Source organism: Pezoporus wallicus, unplaced genomic scaffold (assembly GCF_028554395.1).
Source record: "Pezoporus wallicus isolate ANWC-B61680 ecotype Strahan unplaced genomic scaffold, APGP_CSIRO_Pwel_v1 contig_5863, whole genome shotgun sequence".
Taxonomy (NCBI): domain Eukaryota; kingdom Metazoa; phylum Chordata; class Aves; order Psittaciformes; family Psittacidae; genus Pezoporus; species Pezoporus wallicus.
Window position 1 is genome coordinate 780,585 of NW_026635152.1, and position 14,299 is coordinate 794,883.

Sequence of the window (14,299 nt, forward strand, 5' to 3'; positions counted from 1 at the left end):
GCCAGCCACACGGGTGGTGGGAGAGCTCATCACATTCCATTTGGAAATGGACCAGAAGTCCAGGCTGGCTGAGAGGAAAGGAGAAGCATCCAAGGTCCCCAGCACTATGGCAGACACCCTCCTGCCCTTGGGTCTCCTCAGGAAGGGGACCAGGTTCCTATGGGACTGCCAGCTGCCCTTGGCTCCCTGGGGCTGGAGCAGATAAGGCAGCATAAGAAGAGAGCGTGTCAACCTGTATTGTCTGTGGCGTCTCCCAAGCCTGCAAGGGTTGTGGAACAACCAGTGCTGAAGAAAGCCTTGGTGACCGGTGCAGGGACAGCTGAGGAAGACCATTCAAAGCAGAAGGCCCACCAGGATGACACTGGGCAGGAGGAAGAGCGAAAGCCCCATGCAGGTACTGGGGGCTCCAGCCGTGGGCTGATCCACGCTTGCATGGTCCGAGTTTGTCTCCAGTTCTTCGGTGTCCAGGGCTTCTGCTGGTGGGAGAGGAGAAAAGGAGGAGTTAGAGGGGAAGGTGCGGGCAGAAAAAGGAGCTCCCTCTCATGCAGGTCCATCGGTGACGTGCACCAAGGCAGGGCGAGATGCGAGGCAGCAGTGCAGCCACCCAGTGAGGCGGTTGGTGGGTTAGTGGGGAGCAGGCTGCAGACAAAACCGCGCTGCGTGGAGGAGACATCCATCCAGCTCCTTTCAGTGTTAGAGGAGAGTGGGGAAGAGTTGGTGCCACGCACAAGAGGAGGATCCAGAGGACCTGGTTCCTCCCAAGCATTCTCCATGCTGCTTGGGGATCACGGAACGTCTGAGGGTCCATGCCAGGACAGACTCCACCATCACCTTACCTGAGAGGGAGTTCTGGAAAGCAGGGCTCTGCCCTTTTTGGTCTTTGGCAGATGAAGTTAAGCGCAAGAAGGTGGGTTCTTCAGGGCTGAAGAGCACTGGCTTTGAGGGGGTTATGAGCTCAGCTTTGTTAAAGCCTAACTTGATCTCTGGAACTATTTGGTTGAGGGATGGAGGTGGGCTGGAAAAGGCCGATTTCTCCTTCCCATCCTCTTTGAGACCTTGATTTGTTTCTGGGACTGATTTGGGGCTGAAGGCTGTGCCCATGCTTTCTAACAAGGCTGGATCCTCTGTAGTTAAGGGGCTAACAGGCTCTCCAGTGTCTACCTCTGCTTCTGGAGACACTTCATAATCTAAGTCTGGGGTGGGCTCCAAGGAAAGAGATAGCCCAGTTGCCCCAGTAGGAGTGGGTCTTTCTGTTTCAGTGCGTTCTGGCTTTGTGGTTGTGGTAGGTTTTGGCTGCACCTTTGCTGTTGTGGTAGAAGCTGGTGTTGTGGTGGTGAGTTTGGGCTTTGGTGATGTTGTAGCAGCAGGTATTGGCTTGGCTGTAGTAGTGGTAGGTGTTGGTGTGGTGGGTGCTGGCTTGGCTGCAGCGGTGGTTGTGGTGAGTGCTGGCTTGGTCATAGTTGTGGTGGGGTTTGGTGTGGTGGATGTTAGCATGGTGGCCTTTGGCTTGGTAGTAGTGGTGCTGGGTGCTGGCATGGTGGGCTTTGGCATGGCCATGGCTGTGGTGGTTGCTGGTGTCATGGGTTTTGGCTTGTCTGGGGTTGGCGTTGGTTGTGTGGTGGCAGGTTTTGGCTTGGCTGTTGTGATGGGTGTGAGCGGTGTGGGGCTGGGCTGGGCTGTGGTTGGGAACGTGGTGGTGATTGCAAGTGTGGTTGTGGGTCTTGACTTGGCTGTGGTGGGCACTGGTGTTGTGGGTGCTGTTTTGGCTGTGGTGGGCACTGATGTTGTGGGTGCTGGTTTGGCTGTGGTTGTACTGGGTGCTGGTGTTGTGAGTGCTGGTTTGGCTGTGGTGGGCACTGATGTTGTGGGTGCTGTTTTGTCTGTAGTGGGCACTGATGTTGTGGGTGCTGTTTTGTCTGTAGTGGGCACTGATGTTGTGGGTGCTGGTTTGGCTGTAGTGGGCACTGATGTTGTGGGTGCTGGTTTGGCTGTGGTGGGCATTGATGTGGGTGTTGGTTTGGCTGTAGTTGGTGCTGGTGTTGTGAGTGCTGGTTTGGCTGTGGTTATACTGGGTACTGGTGTTATGGGTGCTGGTTTGGCTGTGGTGGGCATTGATGTGGGTGCTGGTTTGACTGTAGTTGGTGCTGGTGTTGTGAGTGCTGGTTTGGCTGTGGTGGGTGCTGGTTTGGCTGTGATTGTAGTGGGTACTGGTGTTGTGAGTGCTGGTTTGGCTGTGGTGAGTGCTGGTTTGGCTGTGGTAGGTGCTGGTCTGGCTGTGGTGGGTGCTGGTCTGGCTGTGGTTGTAGTGGGTACTGGTGTTGTGAGTGCTGGTTTGGCTGTGGTGGGTGCTGGTTTGGCTGTGGTAGGTGCTGGTCTGGCTGTGGTGGGTGCTGGTCTGGCTGTGGTTGTAGTGGGTACTGGTGTTGTGAGTGCTGGTTTGGCTGTGGTGGGTGCTGGTCTGGCTGTGGTGGGTGCTGGTTTGGCTGTGGTGGGTGCTGGTCTGGCTGTGGTGGGTGCTGGTCTGGCTGTGGTTGCAGTGGGTACTGGTGTTGTGGGTGCTGGTCTGGCTGTGGTGGGTGCTGGTCTGGCTGTGGTTGCAGTGGGTACTGGTGTTGTGGGTGCTGGTCTGGCTGTGGTGGGTGCTGGTCTGGCTGTGGTGGGTGCTGGTCTGGCTGTGGTTGCAGTGGGTACTGGTGTTGTGGGTGCTGGTCTGGCTGTGGTGGGTGCTGGTCTGGCTGTGGTTGCAGTGGGTACTGGTGTTGTGGGCGCTGGTCTGGCTGTGGTGGGTGCTGGTCTGGCTGTGGTGGGTGCTGGTTTGGTTGTGGTGGGTACTGGTCTTGCTGTGGTGGGTGCTGGTCTGGCTGTGGTTGCAGTGGGTACTGGTGTTGTTGGTGCTGGTCTGGCTGTGGTGGGTGCTGGTTTGGCTGTGGTGGGTGCTGGTCTGGCTGTGGTGGGTGCTGGTCTGGCTGTGGTTGCTGTGGTGGGTGCTGGTTTGGCTGTGGTGGGTGCTGGTCTGGCTGTGGTGGGTGCTGGTCTGGCTGTGGTTGCAGTGGGTACTGGTGTTGTGGGTGCTGGTCTGGCTGTGGCTGTGGGTTTTGGCATGGCAGTGGTTGGGGTGGAGGGCCTTGCCTTTGCTGTCACAGGGGCTGGAGTGGTCTCTTCTACAGTGGGCTCTGGTAAGAGACGAGAAGTGCAGGGTTAGGGCTGCTGTGGCCTCCCCTCAGCAGAGCCCTGTACTGAGCAGGGCCAGCAGGACCCAGCGGGGCTGAAGCAGCAGCCGAGCCCTCTCTGCTCAATGGGGCTGTCCCGCCTCTGGGCTCCCAGCCTGGAGACCTCTCATCCCCCTCCCACCGCTTCCTGCTCCTCAAGGGGCATCCTCACGGGGCAAAGACTGCAGCCTAAGGGGGCTCCAAGTCCTCGTCCCACCCTCATCATGGAGCCTGCCAGCACACCTCGTGTCTCACGGTCCAGCCCTGGAACTGCTGGTCCAGGGCTTCCCAATAGCTCCAGCAGTGTTCCGAGCTTGGACCCCAACGCAGGGGTCCCAGTCCCACACGCGCCGCTTCTCTTCACCTACCACACAAGGAGTTGACGCAGACTCTGCCCTCGGGACACTGTGAACATGAGGGTCCTTCCTTGTAGGGCTTTCGGCCTTTCATATTACCCCTGCCAGGAAAAAGAAGTGTGAGGAGAGGGGGAAACACCCATCCCAGAGGAGGGGTCTGGTCCAAACGGAATATCCCAGCCAAGGCAAAACTCAGGACTAACGTTCTTAGAGGAGGTGAAGTTTTTACAATAAAACAATAATATAAAATAGTAGAAATGATTATGTTTGAGAAATTTATAAATGAATAGTGAGGTTTTGTATATTAGAAAATGTTGTAACTGCAATTTTGTATCACGGCTGTTCTGTAACCAGTGTTGCAATGATATGTGTATGGGTGGATTTAGAAAGGTATGTACTGGAGACTATACCCAAATGGAACCTATGCATAAGGTAGCCAGAAGAGCATACCAGAAGCTGATAAGAAAATGCTAGCGTCCACACAAGGGTTGGGATATATCCAAGTAAGGAAAAGGTCCTGAGGAAGACTCCTTACTTCACCTGAGGAAGACTCCTTACTTCATCAGGACGACCACCAGAGGGGGCGGCGCAAGCGCAGAAGAGGCTGATGTCGTAATAGACTGATGTGGCAATCCTTGATGCATATGTATTAGTCAGTGATGTAATCTGTGTTGAATATGTATTAGTTACGAAATTTTTAGTGTATAAATTGCGAACGCGATGGGACGGGAATCGGAACCAGATTTGGGTGCGTGCCCCTGGTTCCCGGCGCCTCAATAAAGCACCTCATATAACCATCCCGGTGGTGATGTGTTTGTCTCGACGCTAACAACGTGAAAGCCAAGTCTTGGTCTCCTGCCACACCGTCAGTGCCGTTTGCTCAACAGCTTTGCACCAAGGCTGCTGCAGCCATGGAGCCAGCTTCAGGGAGCAGATCCTTCACCACCCCTAGAACAGAGCAGGAGATGGGCATTTGGAGACCTCACTTTGTCTCCCGTCTGCTCAAGACCCCTAAAGTCCTGCAGGCACCAACTGCTCTTGTTGGTGTCATCAGCTCCAAGCAAGTGGTCCCCAAGGCTGGTCCCAGGGCTTCGCAAGCAGGCACCCACCTCTCCTCCCATGTCCAACCGCTTCTGATGCTGCAAATGGGCTTCTCCATCCAAGGTGACCTCTGCTGCCGGCGGGGAAGAGCAAGGCACAGCCCAGAGAGCTGCTGTTTGCGCCTCAGCTACCGCGACATCAGCCCCGGGGAGCTCTTTGGGGTAAAGGTCCCTCCCCAGGTGTGTGCCAGGAGCTGACCCACACCTCAGCGGCGGCAGTCATGGGCAGGGATCACCAGAAAACCCTTCCTGCCTTGGTGACCAACCCAAGGTAACAGAGACCTGTCTGGGAATCGCTTTGCCTTTGCTCCTGAGCAAGGCCAAACCCTGCCCTGCTGCGGGGCTGAAGGAAGGACATCTCCTGCACGGAAACCCCACGGCGGCGCACCAGCCACGGGAGGAGTGGGACTTACGGGGGGTAATAGTTGCAGACGAGCAGGTGCATGCCCTCAGCTTCGATTCCATCGATCTTGTCACAGAACTTTGCTCCACAGCCGATCTGGTGCGTGCTGGCCCAGACCACCTGAGGAAGACAGGGTGATTGGGTGGAGGCAGATAGAGCCATAGGAACATGGACTGGTTTGGCTTGAAGGAACTTAAAGCTCCTCCAGCTCCAACCCCTGCCACGGGCAGGGACCCCTTCCATAGAGCAGCTTGCTCCAAGCCCCTGTGTCCAACCTGGCCTTGAACACTGCCAGGGATGGGGCAGCCACAGCTTCTCTGGGCACCCTGTGCCAGCGCCTCAGCACCCTCACAGGGAAGAGCTTCTGCCTTAGATCCAACCTGAACTTCCCCTGTTTCAGTTTAAAATGGTGCCCTGTTGGTGATCTGTCCCTTGGCACTGCTCTATCACTGCACCAATGTCCTCCTCATCCCCTAGTGTGTGCCCCACATCCCCACATTACTTTAGCATTCAGGATCCTCTCTCTTGCCCTTGTCTGGACCAACCTGGGGCTGCAGGTTGTATATCCAAGTGCCACAGCTTTCCTACTGTATTGTCTAGCCAGGTAGAGCATCACCATCTCTACTTTGGTCCTGGAACACTCTCTTCATCCATACTCATACTTAGCACCACCATCTCTGCTCCTCCTTCCTCCTACCTAGGGTTGAAACCTCGTATCTCTGCCCAAGAGCAGCTGGTGCCCAGGTCTGGGTAACCCAAAAATTGCTGCAGAGCTTGTTTAAGCAAAGGTCTTCTCCGAAAGGCTGCTCATGGACCGTGCCCAGGTTCCTTTGTACCATTGTGATTCCTCCCTGGTTCCCCATCCCTCTCTAAAGACTTTGGGAGCCCAACAGCCCCATCCCTCCACCCTGCAGCCCGGTACCTGGGTGTAGTGGCCGCACATCTGCCCGGAGACACACGTGGAAGCTGACAAGTTGTAGTATTTCTCCTCCCCGTTCCAGTCTTCCACAGCGAATTCCAGGTCCAGGATTGGGGCCATAGCGAAGAGGTTTTCTCCCCGGCGGCCCCTCTCCTTGTTGTGGTCCCAGATGCACTTCTCTGCATAGGCCTGAGCAAAGGCCTCCAGCTCCGTGTCCCAGCTCTGAAAGGAGCTCGGTGTCAGCGCGCAGAGAGGGACGCGGGGCTCTCAGCGTGAGCCAGGGCTCGCACCAAGGACCCCGATTTCCCCGTTCATGAGAACGTCAGCTCTCCAAACGTTAGCTCCTGGGTCAAACACGAGGCCAGTGCAGCAGCATGACTGTGACAGCCTTGCCCAGAGCATATGGAATCATGGAATGAACCAGGTTGGAAAAGCCCTTTAATCCCATCCAGTCCAACCATTCCCAGCACTGCCAAGGCCACCCCTAACCCATGGCACTGAGGCCTCGTCTCCACGCTGTGTGAACACTTGCAGGGACGGTGACTGCAGCCCTGCCCTGGGCAGCCTGTTCCAATGCCTGAGCACCCTCTGGGGCAGGAATTGTTCCTCAGCTCCATCTAAACCTGCCCTGGGGCAGCTTGAGGCCGTTTCCTCTTGTCCCATCCCTTGTTCCTTGGGAGCAGAGCCCAGCCCCTCCTGGCTCCATCCTCCTCTCAGGCACTTGTAGGCAGCCATCAGGTCCCCCTGAGCCTTCTCTTCTCCAGCCTGAACCCCCCAGGTCCCTCAGCCCTTCCCCATCACACTTGTGCTCCAGGCCCTGCACCAGCTTCTAACATCATCGTCATGGAGCATCCTCAACTTAGCACAGAGGAACCGTGACACTGGACAGCAGAAGGGAGGAAATTCACCCCGGGTCATGCAGGAGGGGAACCTGGGGCCACCCCTCTTTGACCAGAGTGGGGATGGGAGGGAGCAGGACACAGCACTGAGCCTGCGAGCACACGTTCCTGGGCAACGTCATCTGTCTGCTTGGATCAGAGATGTGGATGGCTGAACGCTGCCAGGAGCCCCCTCGCCAGCTGAGCCCACCGGCCACAGAGATGTGCAGGAGGAGGAGGAGAGGTTTCCTCCCAGGGATGCACACAGGGAATCCTAAGCCGCAGCTGTTTGGACCGTCCTTACACCATCTGATGGAGACGGCAGCTCTGCTGGGAAGGCAGGCCAGCAAACAGGGGATCCTAAGGGGGGACCTCTCCAGTGGGAGCCAGGGATATGTCCTAGAGGGATCAGGGCATGGCCCTGGTGCAGGGCATGTCACCGTCAGAGTGTCCACGGGATGTGGATGAGCCCCTGAGCAGCAGCACTTAGGGACTAGAGGGGAAGGAAGCACCAAGGCATCTGTAAGGGGGCACGGCTGGTGACTGAGCTCCCCCCATGGCCCCAAGGCAGGCTGAGAGCGGTGGCAGAAACCCCATTTGGGAGCGCACGCCCCTGGCACGGAGCTGGGTCTGTGAACAGGGACTCCCCCCTGCAGGGTTTGCCTCGTTCAAAACAAGATTGGTTTCAGGCTCTGGACCCCCCCATCACCGTTTCCACGGCCCCCGGAGCAGTGTCCCCATGGAAGCAGGGGGTGAGCTCAGCCGGGCACGGTGCCACGGCAGCGGGAGCTGGGAGGCAAAGAGAGCCTGAGGAAAGCGAGGATGGAGCTCTCCTGGGAAACCTCTGCCAAGGAGGTGCCGGGGCCGCTGCGAGCTCCACGCGTGCTGTGCTCACAAACCAGCCCCCTGCTCCAGGCTGGGAGCGGGCTCGCTGTGTTGAAGCAGGAACAAAGCAAGAAGAGAGGGAAGGAGCATCTCGGAGCACGCGATCCTCAACGGCAGCTTCAGCCGGGAGCAGCAGTCCCTGGTTCAGAGCTGCTGCTGACTCAAGGACCTGCAGAGGTCGTTTCCCTCAGGCTCCAAAGCCCTCAGACTCTGAGTCTTCTGTGCCTTGCTCTGGTGGGTGTCTGTGGGACCATGATCCTTAGGGTTTAGGCTCTGTGCCCTTTGAGTGTGAAGCCACTCGTCAGACCTCCTGTACCTGCACATGGCTTTTTGCTTCATTTGCTCAGTAAGCTCCCATTTACCAGCCCACAAAGGTTTCATTCAGCCTGGACAACTGCTGGGGGGTCTGCTGCAGGCACGCTGGCACAGCTCGGTGTGACCAACAGCCATCCTCCTCCTCTCACTGCTCTGCAAACAGTGACAAAACCCCTCACGTGCTAGAGAGCACCACAGCCAGATGTTGATCAAATCAAGGGGGTGAGTGAGACAAAAAGCACCAGCTTGAGAGCTTGGGTTTGCTCCCACTGCAACCACACGTGATGGTGGGCACCTGATTGAGTTTCCCAAGCAGACGGGGGATCCCTCACCTCCAAGAGCCACGCACAAGTCATGGCAGGGGTTCGGAGCACGATGGAAAACCCAAACAGCTGAATGAGGTGGCCGTCATGGTTTTGTCATGTTTGAAGTTGATGCTTCCTCCTATAGATAAAGGCCAATGAAAGGCAGCAGGTGATGCCCGCACAGCATCCACAGGACATCCTCCTCCATCCTCCCCATCGCATCGAGCTCCAGCAGGCACTCACAGAGGGAGCTGCATCGCACTCACACAGAGCATCAGGGCGCCCAGATCGCACTTAGGAACTTCCAGAAGTGATCATAAACATCTCTATAGGTGAGCAGAAACTGATCTCTTTAGAGGCATTGACACTTGGCTGTAACCCTACACAAGAATTGCTCTTCTCCCCTAAAGGGAACCCCAATCCCTACAAGCATTAAGACCGAGGCTTGCACTACTCAAACCCTGACATTCCCCTGCACTAAAAGCCACTTACCATCTTCAGCATGTCCATGGCAGGAGGAGAGACCTGGGAGCGATATTTATTATGCCCATCCAAGATGATCTTCTTTTCCTCATCGCTCAGCGATGCTCCAGCATCAGAGCTCAGCTCCAGCACAGCGAGCAACAGGACAACAGGAGGAAGACCTGAGCTCAGCATCGTGCAGCCAGCTTCTGCTCTTCGTAAGCCCACGGCTCTGGCAGTCAGCTTTAAAGCACCTCCCAAAAGCAAGGAACACCCAACAGCTCGAAGACTGGGGAGGAAATGGATTTCTTTATGAGAGCAGAGTTGGGAGCCACAGGAACACACCCAGCTCACATATCGGCCTCATGGAGGAGCAGCAGTATGGCCCTTGCCAGCGAGTGCACAGGGTCTGCTCCCCAGGAGAGACCCTCTGCCTGCAGCCTAACCCCGGGATGGGCGCTTTGCAGCCAAGCCTCTGCTGCTCCAAACCTCAGCCACCCCCGAGGCCCCCGGTTACGGATCCTCTTCCACCTCCTGTCCCTTCCCTCCTGGACTACACTGAGAAGCCCCAAGCAGCCGGCAAAGCCCAGCCTTGTACAAGGGTCCTCCCCTGGCCCTGGAGCGCAGCTGTGTCTGGAAACGAGGACAAGATGCAAGTGCTGGGAGCGGTTTGGAGGGTGGAAACTCCCCAGGCAGGAGTCAGAGCCCACCTCAGCCAGCCCCGTGCCTGCGAGGGGGGCAAGCGGCGAGGAACGGCCCCTCCGGGGCTCCCCCAGCCTGCTGGGAAGGGGGGAAACACGGAGGTTGATGCTCCCTCCCTGACCATCAGAGGGATGAGCAGGAGAGGAAGAACGGGACCTAGAGCTGAGCCTGCCCCAGAAACAGGGATTCGAGGGCCCGCAGCTGCGCGCAGGGCTGCCTGCAACCACAGACATTGACCCTGCTGCGCTCGGGCCCCAGGCGGACACCGCGGGGCTCAGCACCAGCCCCGGGGCCATGGAGCGGCCCTGGCAGAGCCCCAGCAGCCTCTCCCCCCCCATCTGCACTTGTGCAACCGCCGGCTCCGCGCCGGGAGCTGCCCTGGGAGCGAAGCCCCATCACTCGCACGCTGCCGGCTCTGCCCCGGCCGGGCTTCACCACCTCTCCTGGTTTGGACCACACCGATCACCTCTGACCACAGCAGATCTCCTGCCCCCCGCTTGGCTTCAGTGGGTCCAGGGTCTACCGTGGCCTTGGTAGTTCAATGATTGCGGCAAGCAGGGTCTGGGCTGACATCTCAACAGGCCTTCAACTCCCAGCTTCTGCCTAAGAGCTCAGCTCAGTCTCCCCTCGGGCAGGTTAAAGCCATTCCCCTTGGCCTGTCCCTACATCCCTTGTCCCAAGCCCCTCTCCAGCTTTCCTGCAGCCCCTTCAGGCACTGGAGCTGCTCTCAGGTCTCCCCTTCAGGAGCCTTCTCTTCTCCAGGCTGCCCCAGCCCAGCTCTCTCAGCCTGGCTCCAGAGCAGAGCTGCTCCAGCCCTCGCAGCATCTCCACGGCCTCCTCTGGCCTCGCTCCAACAGCTCCACGTCCCTCTTGTGCTGCTGCCCCAGAGCTGGATCAGGGCTGCAGGGGGGGTCTCCCCAGAGCACAGCAGAGGGGCAGGATCCCCTCCCTGAGCTGTGCTCACGCTCTGGGGATCAGCCCAGGACACGGGGAATCCTACAGGTGGGACTGAATGACTCTTAAAAAGCTCTGCTCTATGTCAGAGGGCAGAGAGTCCCTTCCTTGCGCAAAGGGATCAGCGCTGGTTATAGCTCCTGCTGCTCAGCTCACCAGGGTCTGACTTACAAGGAATGCAGCAGTTTGCAAAGCCCCAGTGCAGGCACAGATCTCTGCAGACACGGTGCAGAGATGAAGGGCCACGCTACCATGTAGCAGCGTCTGGCACTACAGCGTCCTGACTAAGGCTCACAGGAGATAGCGTGGCAACAAGGATTAAGGGAAACGGGGCACATGGTGCTTGTAGGGAAAACAGCCCTGAAGGAGGCACAACCGGGGCATGTGGCTCACGGGGCAAGGTCAAGAGCAGCTGCAGGCAAAGGGGGAGCAGAGCCATTTCCCAGCTCCCCAACCTGCCCACAGGGCTCCTGCTGGAGCCAGCGTCTGAAGCACGGAGACTGGGAGCACAAGGTCCCCACCCCGGGGCTGACGGCTCCCGTCCAGCACCATTAGGTAAGTGCAAGAGGAACGCGGCTCTCCTGCTGCCTGCCCCGGCACCCGCAGCCTCGGCACAGGCAGGAGCCGTGACAGGCACCAAAGGGGTGTGCAAGGCCTGGCTCGAGGCTGGAAGGCTCCAGGAAGGCTCCGCTCCGGGCTGGGGAGCAGCAAAGGCTGGGTTGCCACTGACTCATGTCTTGAAGGTCTCCAGTGTGGGTCCTCTGGTGTCTGAGAGGGCCCAGGCGTTGCCTTGGGAGGAGCAGCAGGATCTTTCTCTCCTCTACTTGCCCGCTTTTATGCGCTCTGGAGGAGCTTCACCATCAGCCCTGTCAGGTAGGGCTGAATAAGGAGCGTGAGCACAGGCCAGGGAGGGGATCCTGCCCCTCTGCTGTGCTCTGGGGAGACCCCCCTGCAGCCCTGATCCAGCTCTGGGGCAGCAGCACAAGAGGGACGTGGAGCTGTTGGAGCGAGGCCAGAGGAGGCCGTGGAGATGCTGCGAGGGCTGGAGCAGCTCTGCTCTGGAGCCAGGCTGAGAGAGCTGGGCTGGGGCAGCCTGGAGAAGAGAAGGCTCCTGAAGGGGAGACCTGAGAGCAGCTCCAGTGCCTGAAGGGGCTGCAGGAAAGCTGGAGAGGGGCTTGGGACAAGGGATGTAGGGACAGGCCAAGGGGAATGGCTTTAACCTGCCAGAGGGGAGACTGAGATGAGCTCTTAGGCAGAAGCTCTTCCCTGTGAGGGTGCTGAGGCGCTGGCACAGGGTGCCCAGAGAAGCTGTGGCTGCCCCATCCCTGGCAGTGTTCAAGGCCAGGTTGGACACAGGGGCTTGGAGCAAGCTGCTCTATGGAAGGGGTCCCTGCCTGTGGCAGGGGTTGGAGCTGGAGGAGCTTTAACGTACCTTCAACCCAAACCAGGCTGGGATTCTATGGATTGTGAAGGGAGGACAGAAACTGTTACTGGAAGAAAGGAAGGATGGGCAGAGCTGTGGCACCAACTTTGGGAACCAGCCCAAACCTGACAAAACATTCTCCAAAGTGTTCCTTCGGAATTTCCAAATGAAAATGTTCCAACTTTTCACTTCAAATGACACTTCCACCCAGAAAAAGTGCCCTAAAACAGTTAAATACCCCGCAATGACTGAGATACAACATGAAAATGAATCAGGAAAGGGGAAAAGCTGCATTAACACTTGGATTTAATTGCAAAAAGTAAAAACTGTTTTTATTCTTCTTCCATACAAATCTCATTTATTTACACACTTTACAGGCTTTTCCCAAGTATTTACAAAGGTTGCAATATATTAAATTAGGACCATCCATAAAATTCTGCATTAAGTGCATATTTACATCCTTTTTTCTTTTAATCCACCACTGACTTTATAGTGTTCAGCATCAAAACAGTCTTTATGCATGTCCAGCTCGACTTCCCAGCACCCCTGAGCCCTTCTAACACAGCTTCTCTCCTTGAGGACAAAGAGATAACACCAAGAGTAATCACTTGCCATGTGCTTGAATCTCCAGAGCAAAGGGGAAGTCCAGCATCTCCCGTGTTTAACTCAGCAGGACAGTAAATCCTGTGCAAGAAGGAGCTTCCTGAAGAGGAGAAAGCAGAGTTCTACCTAGGAAATTTAGCAAGAGGTGAGAGTTTGGTTTGTGGGAAGCCAAAGCTCGTTGTGCGCCCACCACCATGGCCTCAATACAGAACGTATCCGGTTCTCCTGGGAGCCACGGGGCTAAACTCCCATCATGGAGCCTGGGATCTGCAAAATTCCCTGCTGGAGCAGCATTCCCAACGTGAACACGGGTTTAGAGGCAGGAGCATCCCCTGCCTGGGATGGTGCTGTTCCCGGAGCTCATCTCCAGTGATGAGGTGCTCTGCTCCCCACTGTCCCGTGCTGCGTGTGGGACGTGCTGGGAGTGCAGCCACGAGAGCAGGGGGGCTCTGATCCAGCCCAGTAGAACCAGCCTCTGCCAGAGTGCGGAGCGGGAGAAGCAGCAGGGATCCCAGGAAACCCATTCTCCAGGGCACTGCTCAGGGGGTTTGAGGCTGGGACCCGGACAGCTGCCCTGGGGGAACTGGTGTGTGCAGTGCCAGAGGGGAGGGGAAAACGAGAGGGGAGAAAAAAGAGAATCAAGAGGAGCTGGCAGCCTGGCTCCCACAGGGGATGCTGACTCCCTGGTGCTGAAGGAAGTAACACCCCTCCTTTCTCCTCCTTTCAGTTACCCTGAGTTCAGGCCTGGCTGAGACCCTGCTTACGGAGACAGCTTTAAGCCAGGAGCCTCAGCCCTGCTGCCGGGTGACAGCCTTTGTACCCTGACAAGTAGAGGGATGATCCCCCCTCCCCTCTGCCCACGGGGCTCTCGGGTAGTACCGGTCTCTGTGATTCCAGAGCAGCTTTGCAGCCTCTGAGTGAACAGAGCCCATGTCCCAGCTCATGGGCAGAGCTCTGCAGCACACAAAGAGGCTTTAAATAGGGAAGTTGCATGCATTGATTGGCACCCCCCAAGCTGACCAGGGTGGGGAGTGGGGATTGCCCAAACCAGCACGGACACTTGGATACACCCAAGTGCCAAAGGGAGGCTGGAGCTGAGGGAGAGCACGTGGGACACACCCCCAGTGATTCATCTGATCGATGCCTCAGTAGCTGAGGAAACAGCCACATCTCCCCCAGCTCAGCCTCAGCAGCTCACTGGGAGCTGCCAGGCTCTCTAGGGAAGCCACAGCCTCCTTCCTGTAGCCCTTGCAAAGGGAAGCTGGAGCCCTGGGTGAGGAAGACAACCAAGACTTGCTTGCTTGGATGGCCAAGGGGTCAAAACCTCCTTCTGGCCACCCCAGTCTTGCCACTTTGGCCTCGCATCCGAGTTTTCCATCCCGGCTTCTTGCCCATGCTCCTCCTCTGGCAGCTGAGGACAGGAGCTGCTCTAGAAGCCGTGCTACAGACTGGGGCTCAACAGTGGCCAGGGCTAAGATCAGCTCTTTATCAGCAGAACTGCCCTCCTGTTTCAGTTTAGCAGCTAATTCCTTACAGCTTTTGGAAGAGGAAGAGAAAATATACTGGAAGTTTGAAAACAAATGATGTAAACCCCAAAGGGAGCACAGCTGGGACATATGCAATGTATCGCCTAGACACAGAGCTGGAAACTTATGCAGAGACCATAAAGTGCACTTGGAAAGCTGATCTGCAAACAGGCCAGATTCACCATCTTCTGTCCAACCAGCTGCAACTCTGAGGAGGGGAGAAGCAATACTTGAGAGCACTTTTCGTTAAATAGGCACA

General features: G+C 57.1%; 1 protein-coding gene across 3 annotated transcripts; it reads right to left on the minus strand.

The window, feature by feature from the left end:
* Positions 1-249: 249 nt before the first annotated feature.
* PI16 (peptidase inhibitor 16) lies at positions 250-9,135 on the minus strand. 3 transcript variants are annotated; one of them, XM_057404975.1, is made up of 5 exons: positions 8,863-9,135; positions 5,991-6,209; positions 5,079-5,188; positions 3,578-3,666; positions 250-476 (listed from the first exon to the last, which is right to left on the minus strand). In XM_057404975.1, exons 1-5 carry the CDS (start codon positions 9,025-9,027, stop codon positions 334-336), a joined length of 726 nt encoding a protein of 241 aa, XP_057260958.1. In that variant the 5' UTR covers positions 9,028-9,135; the 3' UTR covers positions 250-333. The 3 variants fall into 3 exon arrangements, with proteins under 3 accessions (XP_057260958.1, XP_057260951.1, XP_057260942.1); XM_057404968.1 differs by lacking the exons at positions 3,578-3,666; positions 5,079-5,188; positions 5,991-6,209; positions 8,863-9,135 and adding an exon at positions 837-1,695 and having other exon boundaries at positions 250-473; XM_057404959.1 differs by lacking the exons at positions 3,578-3,666; positions 5,079-5,188; positions 5,991-6,209; positions 8,863-9,135 and adding an exon at positions 837-1,695.
* Between the last annotated feature and the right edge of the window lie 5,164 nt (positions 9,136-14,299).

Coding starts and splice junctions, on each gene's coding strand:
- PI16 (XM_057404959.1), bottom strand. CDS start 1,581: ATGACACCAGCAACCACCACAGCCATGGCCATGCCAAAGCCCACCATG. Junction 477..836: donor TTTCCAGAACTCCCTCTCAG/GTAAGGTGATGG, acceptor CTCTCCCACCAG/CAGAAGCCCTGGACACCGAA.